Source organism: Brachycentrus maculatus, unplaced genomic scaffold (assembly GCF_059751285.1).
Source record: "Brachycentrus maculatus isolate JH-2025_06_01 unplaced genomic scaffold, ASM5975128v1 h1tg000832l, whole genome shotgun sequence".
In the NCBI taxonomy this organism is placed as follows: domain Eukaryota; kingdom Metazoa; phylum Arthropoda; class Insecta; order Trichoptera; family Brachycentridae; genus Brachycentrus; species Brachycentrus maculatus.
The window spans coordinates 54,930-77,093 of NW_028281559.1; the positions used below are offsets into that span (position 1 = coordinate 54,930).

General features: G+C 28.7%; 1 protein-coding gene across 1 annotated transcript in view; it reads left to right on the plus strand.

Annotated features, from left to right (window-relative positions):
* Positions 1-16,261, plus strand: part of LOC148300107 (uncharacterized) — a 66,998-nt gene extending 50,737 nt beyond the window's left edge. The window contains exons 4-7 of the mRNA XM_088275246.1: positions 11,046-11,228; positions 11,673-12,963; positions 13,120-13,702; positions 13,972-16,261. Coding sequence (XP_088131372.1) covers positions 11,046-11,228; positions 11,673-12,963; positions 13,120-13,702; positions 13,972-15,159 — 3,245 coding nt within the window. The 3' untranslated portion in view covers positions 15,160-16,261. The remainder of the gene's footprint in view (positions 1-11,045; positions 11,229-11,672; positions 12,964-13,119; positions 13,703-13,971) is intronic.
* The last annotated feature ends 5,903 nt before the right edge of the window (positions 16,262-22,164 follow it).

Below are 22,164 nucleotides of genomic sequence, written 5' to 3' on the forward strand. Positions count from 1 at the left end.
TGATGCTGTAGCTTAGCGCGATGAACCCCTGAAATGTAGTGAATCGAACAAAATTACATCAACTCGTTAATACTCTCCAACAACGACTCATTATTTTAACAGAATATAATGTAAAACCTTCTCAAATTTTCACATCATTATATTTTGTTTCATTGAAATTGTAATATTATCTTGAAACTCCATATTGAATTATAAAAATAATGAAAGTAATATTTTGCCGTGCTGTTTTAAGGTTTATTTTTAATTTTATCTTTTTAATAAAAATATAATTTTTTTAAATTTTAGTAGTTTCGTTTTATACATCTTCACATCTCTGTTTAAGAAAACGTAAGTTATATTCAAGAAAAATTACATCATACTACTCCTTATTACATTTGAAGAACATGTGCTTTCAAATGATGAATATTTGTTTTTTATGGTGAATAATCTAAAAATATTTTTTTTTATCATCAGCTGTATTTGAGAAAAATTACGCATTTTTGATTATATGATACTCGATTTGAGTAGCTTTGAACACAATGTTGTATGATTCTTTCATTTACTTATTTCTAATATGACTGCTTTATCGTAAAAAAAATCGTGGTAATTTCTCAAATTAATGACCCCTTACTCAGTAAATCTTCATTACTTTAAACATTATTGAAAATCATAATATGAGAGTTGATAAGTTAATTGTTTATTAGCTTTTAATTTCCATGAGAACTATTTTATTTATAAACAAATAAAAGAAAATAATAAAAAAATCAGCTGGAAATTTAAAAAAAATACAAAATTGATTCTTGAATAGTTTATTTAACATTTTTTAAACATAAATTATGTCAATATAACATCATTAAAAATAATAATTCATTTGAACTTTAATTTAAGTGATGTTAAATAAATTGTATACTGTAGTACCAGTACTATTTATCCTCCAAAACTTTTTGTGGATCTATCTTTGTCGTGATAAATTTTGTAAAGGATCTATTTTGTAGTTTCGGAAGTTAAGATTCAAAAGTTTTCAGGGCATTGAGACGCCAACCGGAAGGAATACTATTTATATGGAGTAATTTAATTTTAATGTAAGATTCAAATTAATATTAGATCCATAAAAATTAAACTGGAATGATTAATTCGTGATATTGTACCTTCTAATTGTATGCAATTTTTTGTGATTTTGATTTTTTTATTAATTGTTTTGAAAATAAACCTGAAAAAGTAATAGTGCATAATTATAACCATGTTTTGAACATAATTCTGCAAATTAAAAATTATTTTGACTTACGGATAATCAATTGATATCACCCAGAAAAGTATGTTATAACAGACTTTAGTTTCGTACTGACGTTTCATGGTGAAACTACATTTAATATAATAAAACAATAAACTACGTAGTTTTTTTTTCTTCCATTTTAACAAGACTTATGTAAACTTAATTAATATAATGTTTATATGTAATATATATATATATATATATATATATATATATATATATATATATATATATATATATATATATATATATATATATATATATATATATATATATATATATATATATATATATATATATATATATATATATACATTTATATATTTATTTATTTATAATATAAATATACATATTGTGCAACATTTATATCTAATACACTTGTTTGGAAGGTTGTTTTTGCGTAGACATATCTGTGAAATATACTTATCCTTTAACAACGTCATTTCTTTCTCCTGACTACATTTACGAAAATGTTGTCACCGTCACCGGTATCTTACATTATTCTTATGAAGAGGATGTAGGTAATACACACCCGCCACCGTAGAGGCTCTACGGAGGTGGCAGGACCAAGATGTCGGGGGATGTATTCGTGTAGATTTTACAGTGTAGAAGTATATACGTAGCTAGGTACTATGGGAGGTAGAGCTAACGCCGACTTGGCCCTGGTGCTGACAGTAAGTGGATGTAAATCCGTAAGATAAATTGTGACTTTTGAGTGAAGGATGGCGTCTCTTTACCAACTTGTCTCTTTAATAACGATAAAAACGTTAATACATAAAATTGCTACTACAATTTATATGCAACCCTAAAAACATATTTTTCTAAATAAGCTGCTACGAGATTTATACCATAGTAAGTTGGAGTATTATGTAAATAAAAACAATCCTTTTTTCTTTGTACAAACAATCCTACATTCTTGTCCACAAAGATATTAACATTTTTTTATGATGGTTTTAAACATTGGTAGCTTAGTTAACCGTCTTATTTTTTCTTAACTTCATAAAAAACTTAAACTGAAATATTAGATAAAAATGGATGTTCTGTATTTGACATAGAAATTCGTTTAAAATAAATTTCATAAAAAATTGTCATTAGTAGTATGTTTACAGAAATGCTATTTTCTTAAACCAGACTAATTTTCGATTGAAGGCTGAAATAGTTAACGAATTAACTAACTAACCATCACGCCGCTTCGCCGCAGGGATAGGCAGAGAGAATAAAACGCTACACCACTCTGTCTTTGCAAACATGCATCTCCTCACACATACCCGCCGATAATTACGACTCCTAACCTGACCACTTTCAAGTATTTGGCATACCTGATCATTCCATGTTTTTCTCGGTCTTCCTCTGCTCCTTTTTTCCAATTACATTCGCCTCATAAATTTGTTTTAAAGTTCTTTCCTCACTCATTCGTTCTACATGTCCAAACCATCTCAACACACCTTTCTTAATTTTATCGATAATGCTTATCACAGCTTTGCATTCCTTCCTTATTTCACTATTCGAACATCTATTCGGCTGAAGTAGTTAAAAACCAATTACAACGAAAAAATGCTAACACGTTAGGTTTTTACAGTTTTAGGTCATTTTGTTCTTACCAGTTTTATTATTGCATTTTCTGAAATTAAATAACGAATCCCTCTCTTAACGCTTACAAAAGAAAGATGTTTATATTTCATCAATAGAATGTATTGGCATACAAACCTATTGTCCGCCTCCATGGTGTAATGATTAGCGCGTTCAGCTACCGTGCTAGAGGTTCCGGGTTCGATTCCCAAGAGGGGGGGTGAAAATAAATATAAGTGATTTTGCACTCTAATACACATTTGATAACACCCTTGACTGGTCCTTGAAGCACAGGAGTGATCATATTACCTTCATGTAAGAAATGACCAAGATAACACCCTTTCATCATTGGGTACAGATAATGGACAGAAGAAGAACATATACTGAAATTATCTTAAATGTACACTATTTTCATAGGTACCTACTTCTTATTTTCATAGGTTTTAATAAAAATAACTACGGATATAAAACACTTATGATCTGTTGGCCGGAAGATATTTTTGCTTTCTGGTGAATTTGAATTCTAAACCTGCCTCTTCAAGTATCATAGAAATGTTGCGGGAGATCCAAATTTCCAACACGGCAAAATAACACAGCGAGTCTGGAATGGTTAAACCTACTTCACAAATAATCCTGCGAAAGCTTTGCACGAATGAAACTTGAAATTAAATAATAAGACAGACAGACAGAAATGTGGTATTTGATAGTAAACAACAATGCGTCACAAACGAGGTACAAAATATTCATTATACGAAAGTTTTGCTTAGGTCAACAATATTTTAATACAATTTAAACGGGTCGTGCGACGTTTTTTTTAGTTCGCAGTTTAAAAATCAAAACTTAAACTCTTATTTTTTAGTATACTAGTTTTGTGTTATCCCAGTCTTCATTTAAATTATTTTGCTGTTTTTCGTTGTGTTTTGCGTATTACAAAAATGTGATGCTGCTGATTAATTACATGCAAACTTGCAAACAAATTTGTTTTGAAAAGCTGTATTCATTTTAAGTACAAGACATTATTAGTATTTTTGTGAGATATATGTTTCAACAGTGAGTGTGTCTTTATTATATCCACAAATATTTTTATTGATTTTTTTTTTAATTATGCCTAAAATGTTTATGGTTGAAAATTAAAATCATGTTGTACTCAAGCATGGAACCTCTGACTCAGATTTCATGGTTCTAAACAAAAGACGATAACCTTACTCAAAATTATATACATTATAAATGCCTTTTACTAACGTAAGCTTTAACAAAAAAATATAAATCGGGATTCACTGAAAATTTGTGCTTTAACGTAAAATAACTGTTTACTAAACTTATTAGGGTGTAAGAGTAAATTTATTCAAGAATTAACAAGAATATAACGTAATACCTTGCATCACCTAGAGATATTCCGAACGCTCTCCTTACGGGCTAGTAAGCAAAACCCATAATTAAATTAAGCGATCTGAAAGGACTTAGGCTAAAATGCATATTTATGCTAATAGGTGCTGCGAGATATAAAATGGGGCTTTTAAGTCTCGAGCAAGCGATGAGATGCCAATGTACCGAAATGTAATTATTTAACAGAGCGCCTAATGCAACACAAAATACGAACACCGTTTTTTTGTCAATTAGCAGCCAAAATTTGAGATACAAAATTTGATATTTGGCTCCACCTGTTTTACGCTAAAATAAATTAAATTTTTATAAAATTGTCAGAAGTAAACGTGGAAAAAATGGTCGGGAGTAAATATTAATTGTGATCAAAACACCCTTCCTGTAAAATAAATCATGGTCGTTGGATATTTTTTTTCATTGAAAAACATCCCGTTATTATATTACTGTTAAGGGACAAAAAAGAAAAAAATGGCCCAAAAAATCGTGCAGATCAAAAAAAAAATAATTTTAAAAAATTTCAAAATATAAAAATTTATGTATTAATTTTAAATCAAACACAGATTTTTTTGAGTCTACGAAGTTGTATTTTATTAACAAAAACACATAAAAAATTATATTGTGACAATTGTTTCGCTTTGTTAGGGCATTATCAAACGAATGTCGTTTGATAATGCCCTAACAAGGCGAAACAATTGTCACAATATAATTTTTTATGTGTTTTTGTTAATAAAATACAACTTAGTAGACTCAAAAAATCTGTGTTTGATTTAAAATTAATACATAATTTAAAATGGAGTTCTACAAATTAAACGCCAAATCAATAAATATAAAAATTTACTTTTTATTAAATTTGAATCATTGATGTGTAAACATAAATATTATCATTTTTTAATAAATTTATATTATCCACTGACACTTCGTGATGGAATTGCATTTTTAATATATTATTAGATTAAAACCAATATTTTTAGCTTTTCCACTTTATTTTTATTTGACCAGCGACCGGGTTTTGTCGATACGTTACCGACATCATCAGACCAGTCTGATGATGTCGGTAACGACGAAACCCGGTCGCTGGTCAAATAAAAATAAAGTGGAAAAGCTAAAAATATTGGTTTTAATGTAATAATATATTATATATATTATCCACGAATCAAAAATTTAAAAAGTGTCGATATAACAAAATTATGGAAATATTTCATTAAAAAAACTTAATCCACTTGTTTAAAAAAATAGGTTTTATTTGTACACTAATACCATTAAAAACTAGTATAAACTGGTAAAAATGGGAGGCTGTTTTAGGGATTAACAATATTATGTTTTCCCTTCATTAAGTCAAAATACGTTACTTTTTATCTTAAGTATTAATTTAAATTCATTTAAAATATTAAATTTATATTACTTTTCATCAATATTCTTAGATAAATTAATGTGCTTACAAATTATAATAAAAATATATATTTGTTTGTAAAATACTTTTTATATCATAAAGGGATCTCGTAATTGATTTTTTTTAAATGATTCCTCATTTCTTAAAAATATCATTTATAAACAAAATATCATCAAAACAATACCGATTAACGTAATCAAACATTATTACGTTACCAGTTAACATAAAAACTAAACTTAAAAAAAGTTTAGTTAAACTTAAAAAAACGTCTATTGTGTTTTTTTTTATTCTTTTGTTTTCCTTATTACATTTAGGCGTTGTGTATTTAATAACTTATTTTGCGTTCTCGATAAATCCATATTGATTACATTGTGATATAAGTTATTTCGTGTAAGAGGCGTTTCTAATTTAAACAACATTGCTGGAAATTTATTGTAACAAATCAACCGACATTGTTTTAATCAATAAAATGCGTCATAAACAAATATGTTTTCTATGATATTATTTTTATTAGATTACAGCAATCTATTTCGAATAAAGCGTGAACTAATGTGCTTAAAAATATATTGGCGGCTGTCTTGTCATGAATAATTATAAAAAAGTGAATCACGAAGAAGTAAGAAAAACATATATTTCGTGATAGTGAAAGAAATAATTGACTGGAATAAATACTAACGTTGTATGAAACACTGTTTTTTTTATTTTGTTTTGATATTGTAACAAAAATCCTGACACTTTGATTGATTGAAAATATATTAATATTTACTTATAAATATCCTATTATAGTAACGCTGTAACTCTCCTAAAAAGAAACTTGGTCTTGTGCTTATAGAAAGACTTGCAATGAATATTTATTTATTGTACTTATTTAAGAATACATTACATTTTTGGTTGTTTTTTTTTATTTTTCATATATTTTATGAGTATTTAATTTTTATTCAGTAGTATAAATATTTTTTTTGGATATCCGTTGAGTGGTTAAATAAATACTTAATTCGCAGATATTCATGTATTTTTTTTAGAATTGAATGATGTTGCACTTGATTATTCTGAATTAATTTAGTAATCTCGTTTTAAATTTTCCTTTTTTGTTGTTTCTTACACTTGAAAAATAATATTTTTTAAAAATGGTTTTTGTGTAGTAAAATTTAAATTTTTATATATTTTTTGGCAAATATTGTTTTTCTATTATTTTATTTTAATAAGGGTGAGATAAGATTAAATATTATTTTTATAGTTTTATTTATATAAATTTCAAATGATTGAAGTAAATATTCTTTTACGGGTAGATATGTTTAGCTGAAACCAAATTTCATATGCTTAAACATTAATCCAAAGGCAATACAAAGCCTATTTGGAGTAGAACGTCATTTCCAGTGGTAAAAAGCTCTTTATAAATCCACGCACTTAAACTCTAATATGCGTACCACTGAAAGCTTTTAAATATGGGTACGTAGCACAAAATAGTTTGAGGATTTCAACATGCACTCTGCCTAATGGAATGCATCCCCATATCTCAACTGAATGGTTGAATGGTTTTCAAGATTGAATCAATCCCAATACTAAAATAATTACTTAGAAAAAAACTAACTTTATATTTAAGAAATTTTTTGCATTTAAAATATTTGTGAAATAATCCGATTAAATTTTTTTTTCTTCTCTTTTTTTGCATTTAAAATATTTGTGAAATAATCCGATTAATTTTTTTTTTCTTCTCTCACAACAAAAGTATATTAATTTTTGCTAACGAGATCCTTTTTTTCAAATTAAGCATCAGAAAAGAGTAAGAGTTTGTACAAAAAACTCAAAAACAGAAAATAATAATTTTTGTCAAAATATACCAAAAAAACTCATTTTCGTATATACTGATCAAGATAAATAATAAGTTGCTTTAACGATGAAACCGTTTGAAAAAACTATTTTTTTATATTTGGTGAAAAACACCCTTCACATGTTTTACACTAGATCCTGGATAATTCACCCTGGGGATGAGATGTCAATATTAATATTATTATTAAAAATATTAAATCTAAATAAATTGAAATGCTTTCCACACGGAAAGGGATTCTTAACCATGCATCCGTTGGATAGAGACATCTATAATATTTGTTCATTTCAGTGAATAAGGTTTACAAAACACATCTAAGCAGTAAGTTTAAGGATTTTTTGAGAGTGGAAAGGGTGCTTCTTAACAGTTTTCGTCACTTAGCATTTTCAAGTTTTTGATTGAATTGTTGTTTCATAGATTTTCGATATTTTCATTTCTTCACAAGTATTGTAAAACATGTAAGAAATTAGTGGTTTTAATTTTTATTATTTTCATTTAGCCAGGTTGAGCCACAGAAACGCGTGGCCGGAGAGAGGTATTAATAAATAAATGGAATTTGAATAAATTATTCCAATGTTCAGTTTTATGTACAACATTTTTAACAGTGTATTTTAAATGATATACATATAGTAGGATTTAACCTTGTATTATTATAAATCAATGTCAAACACTGTTTTTAAAAAAATCATACGTTTCCATACCTACATTTTTTATGTTGTTTTTCTACACGAAGGAGGATAAGTACACAAGAACTCCAGGTGAGTCTGGATTAATCTCAGTCTACCTGCTTTTATTCTCTGGGGTTATTATTTCCGACTAGACTTTGCATTTCCTATTTAAAAATATTCTTTTGTACCTAATATTTTTTGTTCAAAAAGAATCCTCCTGGCAGCAAATACTCATAGTCTACAAAACAAATCATCATCTACGGCAATGGAGATAATATTATCAACTTATTAGGGTAAACAAGCTTTAATAACATAATAGCATAAAAAAATATATAGAAAGAAAAATAGAATTAATCAATAAATTAAACAGCATAATAGAGTCCTTTATATCTTTCTTTCTGATTTTTTTTTATTAATATCTTACTTTTTATTTTAAAAAACTATATTTTGTAATTAGATTGAACGTGTAAGCAAATAATATAAAGATTACGTTAAAGAATTTGTAGTGCTATTTATAACTTTAAAAAAAAATAACTTAAATAATTAATAAATCAATAAAATGAATTATATAAATTATATAAATGCAAAAACGAGATGTTTATATGCGTCTAATATCCATATTTTAATTGTATAATATAGACACCCTTACGTAAAAGGTGTTCGTATTTTTTTTATTACCTGTATTTTGATGTCACAACGCATATAAATGCTTACTATAAACTAATAAGATGCCATAATCTAAAGTATAAACTTTAGATTATGTTCACAAAATGTTCCAATATGCAACATTTGGACGCAAATTACATTATCCTATTTGATGTATTAATTTTAATTTAAACACAGATTTTTTTAAATCTACTAAGTACTTAGTAGACTCAAAAAATCTGTGTTTGATTTAAAATTCATAGATAAATTGAAATGGAGTTCCACAAGTTAAACACCAAATCAATAAATAAATATACTATCCTAATTGAAATGGATTTGCGCTACTACGAAAAACGATCACAATGTTTTGATATAAATGAGACAAACAATACATTTAGAACATGATGAAAATATAACATATTAGCTCTTTAATTCCATTAGTAAACCGTTTTCGCATCGCACAATTATATTAATAAGAAATAAATACTTAAGTCTTATTTAAATTAAATAAAAATATTTTTTTAAAGATCCCTTCTTCCGAAATCCTTGCTGCAATAGCCAATGAAAATCTTTCATTAAGTTTAATTTATTTTTATCATTCTTGACATTTCATTATGTGGAGAACTTTGAAGAAATGATATTGCTGTGCAGACATGCTTCTCAGTGTACGGAGAGTGATTACACCCTTTGTTATTGCTCTCGTATGTTGTAGATGTGAGGTCTTATATGAATCTGTTTTTATATTTATTTGAGAAAAAAAGTTTGTTATTTTTTAAAGACTTTTTGCATAATAGAGTTTAATTATTCAAATACCTTTGAACTCGATCAAGATACCTGAACCAAATGTCACCTCTATAAATGACAACATCACGGTATTGAAGAATGTCATAGGTACATTTAAGAAGAAGTGGTAAATACTAGATCAAGGTTAGCTGGCAACAATGAAATCAAAGTCATGATACATTACCAACCAGTTCTGCAAAGCTCGGGTCAATGCCAAATGGTCCAGTAATCTATTGCTGTTAGTTTTATTGCCTTTAGTTCGATCACAATGCTATCACAGAGCTATGACATATCACGAAGTCAAATCATGGCGATCGTTAGACTGATAGCCGGTCCCGGGTAACAACAGTCTCATTGATTTACGTGAGATTATTAGACGATATTTTAATGGTCTTTATGTTGAACTATGACCACATTATAATTAAGTTCATTGCCAGCGGCGGTAATGGTCTAAAGATATATTTAAAATGCTATTGTAATAATATTTGGTTTTATGATCACATCATCGATAAGTCAAAATGGTTTTCGATTGTTGTAAACTAAATGTATGGCAGTAATTTTATACAACATTGACTTTAAATGTAAGATATTAAAAATACCTACAAAAAAACTAATACTTATATCTTTTTTCGTGACTTGGATAAAATAATTTATGTTTATATCATAACAGAAAAAACGGTTAATCGCACTTTTTCTGTGTATCAGGTATCGCCCGACGATATTTTAGAACACATAGAATTGCCAGTCTTATCTGGCGTTAAATGCTTTATTCTGTATATATTTTATCGATAGCATATTTCTGAGATGTTACCAAAATTTAAGCGTATTTTAAAATCATATGTTATATTAAAATATATTAACACATTTGTTTTACATATTGTTCTACCCATAAGATTCCCCCTGTTATGTTTTTTTTAAAGTTTGCAATAAATATAATGAACGTGCGATACAATAACCTAGAAATACGTTTTTAGTATCTAAAATATCTTGAAAAGAAATCGAATTATTCTTTTATTAGCTCTTTAACTAACATTTACTTACGTTTAAATAGTTTATGGATAGTTAAAAAACCGGTAATGGAAAAAATGCGTTTTTTTCTCAGCAGCCAATACTACGGAAAATCTCAGTTTAAAAAAATTTTTATTTTCATTGCATATTTTTCTGTAAATTGTGTCGTTACCGTAATTATGGAGTTAATTAAAGAAAAATTTCATGAATTGAGTTGGAAAACGAACAAATAAATAGGCACTGCATGACTTTAAACCTTTTATCTCATCTGTCTTTGGATTATATATGCAGAAATAAACAACTCTTTTCATAAAGTTTTTTTTAAACATATTCCGATCAGTATTCAGTCAATAAAAAAAATCAAATGCAACTCTTCCTTATTGTGTTTTATTAAGAATAAAATAACACATTTTTGTGTAAAATATATTTCTTTTTTCAATGTTTTGCCTTAATTCACAAAGAAAATCTGTATCGTTATTCATTAAATATTCATTAAAATGTATATTTTTATATTTCTAGTGACGTCATCTCTAGCTCAAAATCCAGTTTACGTGGATGCAGCTAATCCTAGTCTCCCAACTCCACCCAAGGAAGCACCACGACTTGACCTCACCACCCAGACTGTTTATGGTTTCCTGGACTTCACCACTACAATAGGGAATACGATTATGGTATTCTCTCCTCAATCAGCTCCATCTCCTGGTAATATTTTTTAATCACACCTCTTATTGATCGCATACTGATGTTTTTAGTAAAGATGATTCTATTATGGAAATATATTATTTTATGAGGTACATTTAAAATACATAATTAATTTTTTTTCTTTTTTTATTTCATTATATTATTACTTTTATTTTGACTCTCTAAATTATTTTTAAAAAGTTATTAAACATATTGAATACCTTTCTGAAATATTGTTTTACCAAATCGTATTATCTTTTTATTAAATGAAAAAATCGTTTTTTACTGACCAGTGAAATAACACAAATGGATATAATTTTTTTAATCCATTGTATTTTGTTTTTAAGAAAAAAATTTAAAATGGTAAATTTATTTTAATGACGCACATAAAATGAAATGTTTGCCTTAAAAACAGAAAAATTTCTCAGCAAAAAAATCTGAAATATTTAAAAACAATGATTACAGATGCACCCAAACCAGAAACTACACCAGCACCAATTGTGGACACTCCTCCGATCAAAGTAGAGAAGGTTACTGAAATCAAACCTACCAAACCAGCTCCGAATCCAATTGAAAAAAAGGATACCAAAACATCTGAAAACCAAAAAATTTCTTCAAAAGTACAGGTTATCAGTGATTCAATAAAACCCGCTCCCAAAAAGGATTTTAAGAGTGTAGTGAGCGTCGTTTCAAGTGTAGTGAATGAAGCCCCAAAAATCTTGTCTAGTAAAGTTGAGGTAGTTGCTGCTTCCTCCGCCGTTCCCGCTAAAAAAATAATTTCAAAGGTAGAAGTTGTAACCGGTCCATCAAAGGTTGTAGAAGCAGCTCAAAAGAAGGTATTGTCTTCTAAGGTTGAAGTCAAGCAAGGAAATAAATCTGCCCCCTCGCCCAAAAAGGAAATAGTTTCCAAAGTTGAAGTAAAAAGTGGGCCATCTGTAATTGCAAAATCGCCACCACAAATACTTTCAAGTAAAGTAGAAGTTATTCAAGAAATATCACCCAGCTCTATTGCTACTCAACCAATATTTGCTAGTGTGGTTGAAGTTCTTTCTTCAGATGATGATGATGATGAGCCACCAATTTTAGTAGCGAATAATAACATTGGAGATCCTGAATACGATTTTCTTTCCAGACAACCATCTGAATTTGTTGAAGAAACATACAAAGTTATCAATTTGAGACCATCTAAAAGCCATAATAAACCAAAACATGCTAAACCTAGGTCTAATACACCTTCTTCTCAAAAAATTGTTGATGACGATGATCATCCACTAGGATTAGTGACCAAACTGGGTGGTACTGTTGTAAAGGAAGGCCTTACTACCGTTCATGAGACGAGTGTTATTGGAACAGTAATATCTGGAAAGTATGCTCAGGTTCTTCATAGCACTAGTCATGTATTTAAAGGACATGCTCAAAAACCAAAAATATCACCATCTTCAACCTTAAGAATACTAAAAACAGCTGCTCCAGCCTTATCCAAAAATAATAGATTCACGCTTGAACCAACACCAGCCGCTTCTTTAAGTGAAGAAACCTCTCTCCCTCTAGAAAATTTGTTCGGGGCTAGTCCAAATCTAATAAGACCATCCAGAAGGCCAGCTATACCAGGAGGAAGCTTTAAAAATCGCCACAAGGCTCAAGAAGTTGCACCTATCGATATTGAAGAAGAAGTTCAAAATAAACCATCACCAAGCAGGCCTCATTCAAATAAGAAACACAAAAATATTGGGCATGGCCAACAAAAAACTTTCAGGTAGTATCTTTGAATTTCTTAATGATATTAAATTAAAATAAATTAACAATATATTATTGATATTTTAAAAGATACTTTTGTATTTATTACGTTTTCAAAATAAAATCTTTCCTAATTTTAGTAAATTTAGTTAGTTTTCATATATTTTAATTTCAGTAACCGTTACGGTAGGTCTTCATCTGCAGCTGCTCAACTCGCAACCGTATCAGTATTTAGCGAACCATCTGCGGCTTCATACAACAGACGTCAAAAATCTAGCAGAGCATTCAAATCATCCATCACTACTGCGCCACAATCGGAATTTTCATCTCGTCGAGGATACAAACCCCGTGTTCAGGCTTCTGCAGTGGAACAAGCTACCAGCTCCCCTTCTACCAGCCTCTATAAATTCAAGCTAAACCGAGCTCCAGGAAGATGGCAGTATAAGACCACAGCTAAACCGAGAGTTGAAATTAAGAAAATTATTGGACACGACGATCCCACTACTCCTGCTTCAGCTTCTACGGCAGATGATGCCCAAAACAATTACGTAAATCCTCAGTCAAGATCTGATAATATTGATTTAGAACTTTCTGGTTCCCACAACGGACCAGGATCCCTGCTAGATGAAGACGCAAATGAAAATTCTATCGATAAACCTCCACCAGTGGAGACAATTAAAGTCGAAATTTCAACTGCCGCTGATTTGAAGGATATCTACTTTGAGATAGCAACTATTAAGTCACCGTATACATTCCAGGTAAATTTACGGTGTTTTTTTATAAGGATGCATTAAAAAATATGATGATTGTGATATTGTTTTTGACCATAGACAAATGAAATTTATTTCATTAATTTTTTTATAGAAAAAATACAAACAATTTATTATTACTTAACATAAACATAATTGTTTATACAAACCATACAATTTGGTTTTATACCATACTAAAAACCTGATATGTTGATGAGTAATCGTGTTTTTATTACTATCTGTTCTTATATTTAATATCTGTTTACTATCCGTTCTAGGTTGGCACTGTGAAAAATACCAGATATATTACCGTCACATCTACATTCCAAAAATCATTCGAACCAACGGAAGTTCCTGCAATTCGAAGCTCAGAACCTCTTACAGAAAATATTCTGGCCACATCCTCGAACTTTGATAAAGACAATTTGGACTCGAGCATTGCGACACTACCACCATTGTACCTCGCCGGGGATATGGAAACACCTCCTCTCGAAACTCTTACTGAAACATTCAGTACCACTCAAACTATGCTGAAAACTCACATCCTTCCAGTCATCTATAATGGAATCAATACAACCAGCTATACCTTGGTGCAAACCTATGCAGTTACAAGATTAGTTACCGCTACCAAAACATTACCACCGATGGAAGCGTATCAGTTTGTCCCAAGCAAAACACTAAATGAGTTCAACAGTCGATTGGATGAAGCTGGATCAGAACTTCATTTGGAACTTGAATTTGGAGATGATAATGACCAAGATGAAGAAGGTCAGCTTAGACGATCATTCCCCCCAGATCTTGACTTGGCGAATATTGGATCAGATTTTGATTTATCCGAAGTCGATAAGTCAAGATTCCCAGATAATCATCCGAGACATAAAAAGGCTCATTCATCTAACCCTAAAGTGCAGCAAGTAACAGAAGCGCCACCTCCATCTACACCTTCTCTTACTCCGGAACAAGCCCAACAACTTGCTATATTGAGGCTTTTGAATCCTGCAGCTGCAGCTCAGATACCCAACGTTATAACTACATCTAAACCAGTGATCAAGATTGAAACTTTGTATGAATCCCATATAATTCCATTCTTCAATGGTCAAAGTACAGCCCATAGTACGATATCACGACCAGTAGCAACAGTCACAAAGACAGATTATGAAATTGGAACTAGTACGCTTCCCGCACTTCCAGTTCAACAAATAAACCCACTTTTCCAGCAACAACAAAATCCGTTCCAAATTACATCTACTCCAATTGTAACGCATACAGAAGTGACAGCTACCGAAAGTAAAATTTTGAAGCTCACCTTCGGCGCTAAAACAGCGTACACAACCCTTTACTCGACAAGGGTTGTTCCTACATTGTTAACGACATATCTTACAGCCAACGTTCCTGTGCAACAAACGCAAGCTTTCCCAGGGTACTTCCCATCACCTTACGGCCCCTATGGCCCGTACGTAGGATAAATTAGCAACTTTGGCAATATATCGCGAGTAACGTTTATGCTTAGTAGACAATCGAATTTAGTTTTAATGTTGTGACGCGAACATTCGAAGTTAACATTCAGTGTAGCTTTTAAGCGGGTGTCTGAAAGGTAGGAGTTAAAAGTACCCTGCGGTACAAAGATATGTCGAAAGTGGGATATATTATCACACGCGTGCACTATAAATAACCGCACACAGTCGTAGTTACAAGTGGCGAGATATAAAAGTTTTACGGGCGAAAGCAAGAAAGAAAGTTCCGCGAGTTGTGAAAAATTTATTGCTTTTGTTCGTCGGACGCGAGCACCAGCGCTAGCGGTGTGAGTGTGTTTGATTTGTGAATTACACGTAAGTGGGGAAGTCGGTTTGCTCAACAATCCTGACTTGTGTCGTGCGATGTGAAGTAAAACTGCAATTATCGGACAAAGAAACAATCGGTGACTCATCGAAATCATTTGTCGTTCTTGTCTTCCAAAACAAATGTGTATTGTACCTTATGACAAATATTTTAGTAAAACCTAAAATATTATGCTCAATAAATCAGAGACTAATATTTAAAACAATTTTAGTTGCTTTAAAACTGAAATGAGATTAATGTTTTGATTTTTATTTGAATTGAATTTTTATTCATTATATATTTTAAATGAATAATTGTCCGTATATTCAATAATTACAGAAAATTCAATACGATTGAAAAAAAAACTTTATCGAATTATAGTAAGTCAAAATATTCGTGTATAATTGTAAGAATAAGAAAAATTCCATTTTTTATGTGATTAGTGTAAACATTTTATTTTTAAAGCCATTTGTAAATATATTACCCATGCCTAGATCTAGATCTTAATAATTCATATCATTTAGATAATAATTCAGTAATATTTATATCATACTTCTTGCATATAATTGTAATATGAAAATAAAAATAAAAAAATGACAGAAGTCACAAAACTTTCTTGAAAAAAAAACAAATTTTACATTTTCATATGGCACACTTTTTTTTTTATTTTATCGATGAAATTAAATTAAAATGTAAACAAATATAAAATACTCAAATATAATTTAATTTTTCACTTTAATCAAAAAAAATTCCGGGATTATTAAAAAATATTAATTTTCAATGTTTATTAAAATTTTAAGATAAATTTTTAAAAAACTACTTAATTTTTGGAATATTTTTTAAAGATAATTAAAAACTAGTATTTAAGCATGTATTTTAAAATATCATATCTGAAGAGTTTTGTATATAATTAAGGTAAATAATTTATGGTTTTGTATAATATTTCTACCATTTTCTGTAAAAATACTCTGTTTATTTTTATATGAAATAAAAATTGCCTTCCTTTATATGTACACGACTTTTTCTTACTATAAAATATGCCTGACACTTTCACATATAAAATAACGATTTTTTATATGTAAGAGTATTATTTTATTTGTTTTCACAAAAATATACAAATGATGTTTCAACAGTGATGAATAATTTTGTAAAAGGATCATAAAAGTCAGGGCATTTATCGGTCTTATGAACTGTCGTCAGCTGATTTAATTGATCACGTTAAATATTATTCAATATCTTATTCTATCCATTATTATTCTTATTCTACCCATTATTAAAAAAAAACATTAAAATTATGTTTTTTGTTATCTATTTATCTATATGTGAGCGGAACCGTTTATATACTAGTTCGAGGAAATCTATAAAATGTAAATTACAAATCTGAAACTTTTAATGATTATCAGGATTATGTCATGTACCTACTTCAAATCAAGCACTAAACTACACTGCACTAAATGGGTATGCTTACTTTTTATACGAGTACATTAAAAAAGTTTTAAAAAGTTTATTCCAATCAAACATTTTTTAAACAAATAAAAAAAATAGCTCATGAGGTAAAGAAAGGTTAACACGGTCTCACATAAATGCCTTGATAATATACCTTACTTATTTTTATACACAAAAAAGTATAATAAGTTCATTCAGTTGAAAACTTTCTTAAATGAAGTTTAAAAATTAATCTATTAAGCTAAGATTTGTTTATAAAGTTATTTAAATGCCTTGATTAATTCCTTGGGTATTTTATGAACACACAAAAAATAATGAAAAAAAAATTAATTGAATTTTTTTTAAATGAATTGCAAAAATTAATTAATGTAGCTTAAAAAAATTACTTTAACCACATAAAAGCCTTGATTATTTCGTAGTTATTTTACAAACACACAACAGGTGCAAAAAATATTAATTAACGAACATTTTAAATGAAATTAAAAAATGAATCTAAGCAGTTTAGAATAGTAATAAAACACACAATAATGATTTGATAATACCATTTTTATCATATATTCACAAAAAAGTGTTTATTTTTATTTCATTTTAAACTATATAAACTGAATTGTAAAAATAAATCCAAGGGCTAAAATTATAATCCATTTTAAAGCCTCAATGGAATGCTTCCAGTCCATTGGACTGAATTACGCGGACGATTCGATAAGGATCGCAGTCGCTTGCAGTCTGCTTGTTACGAACTCCAACAACATACGATTATTTGCTTTGGTGTATGTTTACTCTCGCACACAAATACATATCGCCCTTATCCGTTTAGTTCGCGTCATATCCGGGCAGCTGCCGGAGACACATCTCTTTTACCGGAAGCCAGACTGCATCCCTGTCCCGACCAAACGTTATAACTTTGGAAAGGAACATTTCTGAATATACACACATATATATATATATATATATATATATATATATATATATATATATATATATATATATATATATATATATATATATATATATATATATATATATATATATATATATATATATATATATATATATATATATATATATATATATATATATATATATATATATATATATATATATATATATATATATATATATATATATATATATATATATATATATATATATATATATATATATATATATATATATATATATATATATATATATATATATATATATATATATATATTTATATATATATATATAAATATATATATATATATATATATATATATATATATATATATATATATATATATATATATATATATATATATATATATATTTATATATATATATATATATATATATATATATATATTTATATATATATATATATATATATATATATATATATATATATATATATATATATATATATATATATATATATATATATCTTAAGGGATCACTTTACACACACTTTATACCCATTTGCACACTATTCAAATTTTAGAAGTCATACGTATATGATCAATCTCATGACATTTCGGGATTGAGTTCACAACAGCCACTTATGATCGGATTTAGAAAGCTTTACTTTAAAAATACTTTTTTATTTGTATCCAAGATCCGAGCCCGGATCATTTTACATACTGTAAAACGCCTAAAAACTCATTTTATTTTTTTATGCAGCTTACACACTGACCAGTTATATTATTCACAACATGTTTGAATGAAATTGAATCTGTCCAATGAGTCTTTTTTGTTTCGTGATTTGGCACTTAGATTGTGGAAAAATATAATTTTAGTAGTTAAAAAAAATAAATGAAAAATACCATTTTTGGGTTTATCAATATAAACACGACTTGTTCAGATTCACTAGTTAAATTTGTACCTTTACGATTTCAGAAAGCCTAATCTGGTTATGTTATTCGTATTGGAGAAGGTTCGTATAAATGAATTTGAGTCGATTCGAGTAATAATATTTGTCCTCTCCAAATAACATTTATCTAACTCACATCACTATGATTACATTCATTCGATTTTACAGATCACTTAGTCGTGCCTGTAGCGCGGAACATCCTGATGTAACTTTTAGTTCAGAGAAAAAGGCATTTATTGTAAGGAATCGTGCCCTTTGAACTTTCATCACTTTTTATTGTCGCTTTGTGTCAATATAGCGAGTCGTTTAATCCTATTCGGTATATAAAAAAAAAACCGAGATCCGACCCACTGAAATCTCCGAAAAAAGCCTTTAAAACAATGTGAACCCATTACTGCTGTTACAAAAAAGTAAATCGCGTTTGATACATAAAATTCTTTTGACCTCAATAAAAGTCATCGTGAAATTTTGTTCGAACAATCTGAAAACAATTTTTGAAAGATACTCCACGATTATAAACATTTATAACAAAATGGGAAAATTTATCCAAGCTTTTTTGATATTTTTATTCTTTCATGTCCCTGGTAAACAACTTTCAAGACATGTATAAAATCAACGTTTACAGAAATGGCGCGATTATATTACAATACAAGCTATGTTCGACTTATTGAATTTAAATATATTAAAAGCTTTAAATCAATAAAAACTAATGCCTAATATAATTGAATTTTACTATTTATAATTTTAAGATTACTTTGTCAAAAATAAAAAAAATAAATACAATCACCACTAAGTTACCTTTTGAGATATGTAAATATACATGTTCATATTTTATGTATATTAAAAACATTCTGTGTTTTGTGGATTAAAAATCATCCATAGTAATATTGGTCACCATTTTTTAGATTCTTTCACATAAATATATTTTTGTAGATAATTTTATTCTTAAGCATCATAATTAACTTTTCAAGAAAAGTTTTTTAGAAGATATGAAAACCAGTTAGGTCTCACATCAAAATTCAATGAATTAACATAATACTTAAAAGAAATTCAATTATTTTCTCCCACCTTTGCAAAAGTTTATGAGAATCGTCAAAATAGTAGGTAATGGCTGTTTAGGGAGCGATTATCTTTATTCAAAAGCATACTACGATGTCAGCGAATATTGAAATTGCTTCATAATATACGTAGATAAAAGAAGAAAGTGTATTAGAAAACGCTCGTTACATTTTACTAACCACAGACGCGCAATAATAGGAAAAGTTTATCCATAGTGTCTTGTTTAGGAAAGCCACTGGCGGTTTTGGCTGGAACATATGTTGCAGGATAACCCCATCGATTTGTTAAAGGTTGTTTTAAGTAGAATAAGACATGACTGAAAAAAAATCTAAATAAGAATAAAAGGTTTCTATGGTTACAGTTCCCCCCGTAGTATAGTGATTATAGTTTTGGCTACTTTGTTGAAAGCTTCGGATTCAATTTTCAGGGCGGTCAAAATAAATTAAAGTATTTTTTTAATCTTGTATTTATTATTACCTTTTTTAGACGGCAACTTTACAAATATACATTTCAAATATTTTCCTTTTTTAGACGCCAACTTTACATTTGATTTGATGCAGTGCTCAATGCATGAGTCCAAGTTAAAAAGTCAGTTAATACTATCAAACGTTTCGAACCATATTACATTTGAACAAAATAAATAAAATATTAGTTAAACACAGTGATTTATTTAAAAAAAATACTGTGAACAAATTATCGTTAGTCAAAGTATCATTGATATCGATATATGTAGTAGGTTCTGGGTTCGATTAAAAAAATAAAATAAAATTATTTCGACTACATTTTTAATAGTTATGTATTTAACTCTGGAATGGTTCATAAAAATCAGGGCTAATCACATTTTCTTCATGTATAACTATCAAGATATTACTACTTTTGTACGAAACATTGCCTTTTGAACCATTGTGTGCTAAAAAGATTTAGAATTAGAAGAAAAAGATGGCCATATTTGTATTGTGATATACAAATATATTTTATGTACTTAATCTCCAAAGTCCATGATGTAAACTTTTTTTTCTGATACAAACTTTGTAAAACAATTCATTTATTTTTAAAAATGTCTGAACACATGCGTAGAATCAATTTTTACTAAGAAAAATAATTAATATTGATAATTATAGTTCTTAAATCACACACAAAAAAGTGATAACTTTATTCGCTGTAAAATATTCACCATCATATCCTTAATTGTACTTGTGTTATATTACTTTAGCTTTTGTGAGTGTTGATTTAACAATTGATTTTAAATATCAGTTAAAACTATAAACATACCATATATATAAAGTAATTGAAGAACCGTTTACGTATCTTGTATTTTTGTAGCTATTTAACATGTATCGAGTATCTCATTTTTAAATAATAATTAAGTATCAAATAATTAATTTATCCAGCTTATTTTAATGAATACACAATGATGAACATTAAGAATATTTTTATATTATTTTTTGACATCTCATCAAAAATGAAGAATAATATGGAAGTCTGGGCATTTACGGGGCTGACGACCGTCATAGGCTGTCAGCCTATAACGGTCGTTAGCCCTGTAAATGCCCAGACTTCCATATTCTTCTTCATCTTTGATGAGATGTCAAAAAATAATATGAAAATAACTCTAATGTTCATCTCCTGTAATTGGAAATATTCCATATTTTGTGAACAAGTATTTGGGACACTCAAAATGTTGGTAACAATATTTTTGCTACACCATGTTACAAATTTTGGGTACACCATAAAATAAAAATGTTATTTCTTCCCAAACACAAAAATTAAATCATTGTATAAATTGATCGTGGCTTGTCCAAGAATCGTCACGATATTCGTTTCTATGGCATACCTACCCCGCTTTGGCTGTTTACATAATTCACCGGAAACGTTTTGCCTTACAATATCCTGTAGTGATATTATCCTGGCAGCTTTCTCTTTCGATACTTATATCCCTGAAGGTTTTCATTCCCCTTATTCGGAACTTTCCAACATGGACGACACGTCCTCTACCAATAAAAATCTATGACCGTAACAGTATTGCCTCGCGAGCACAGTCGAATGGAATAAAATTGTTCGTAATAGTTAGCACTCGTTCCTCGACGAATGTAAGCCGTAAAGCTCTCAGAAAAAAAATCGAAAGCTCTAGCAATCAATTGCAAGATCAACTTTTATTGTTAACCGATATAAATGATCTTGTACGTGAAACGTTGGATACTGATGAAATGGGGTTTATTTGGAGCTATTGTATGTGCTGTTATTGAAATTATAGCATCGCCAAATGTACAGGATTTATTTGGAAAAACTAGATATA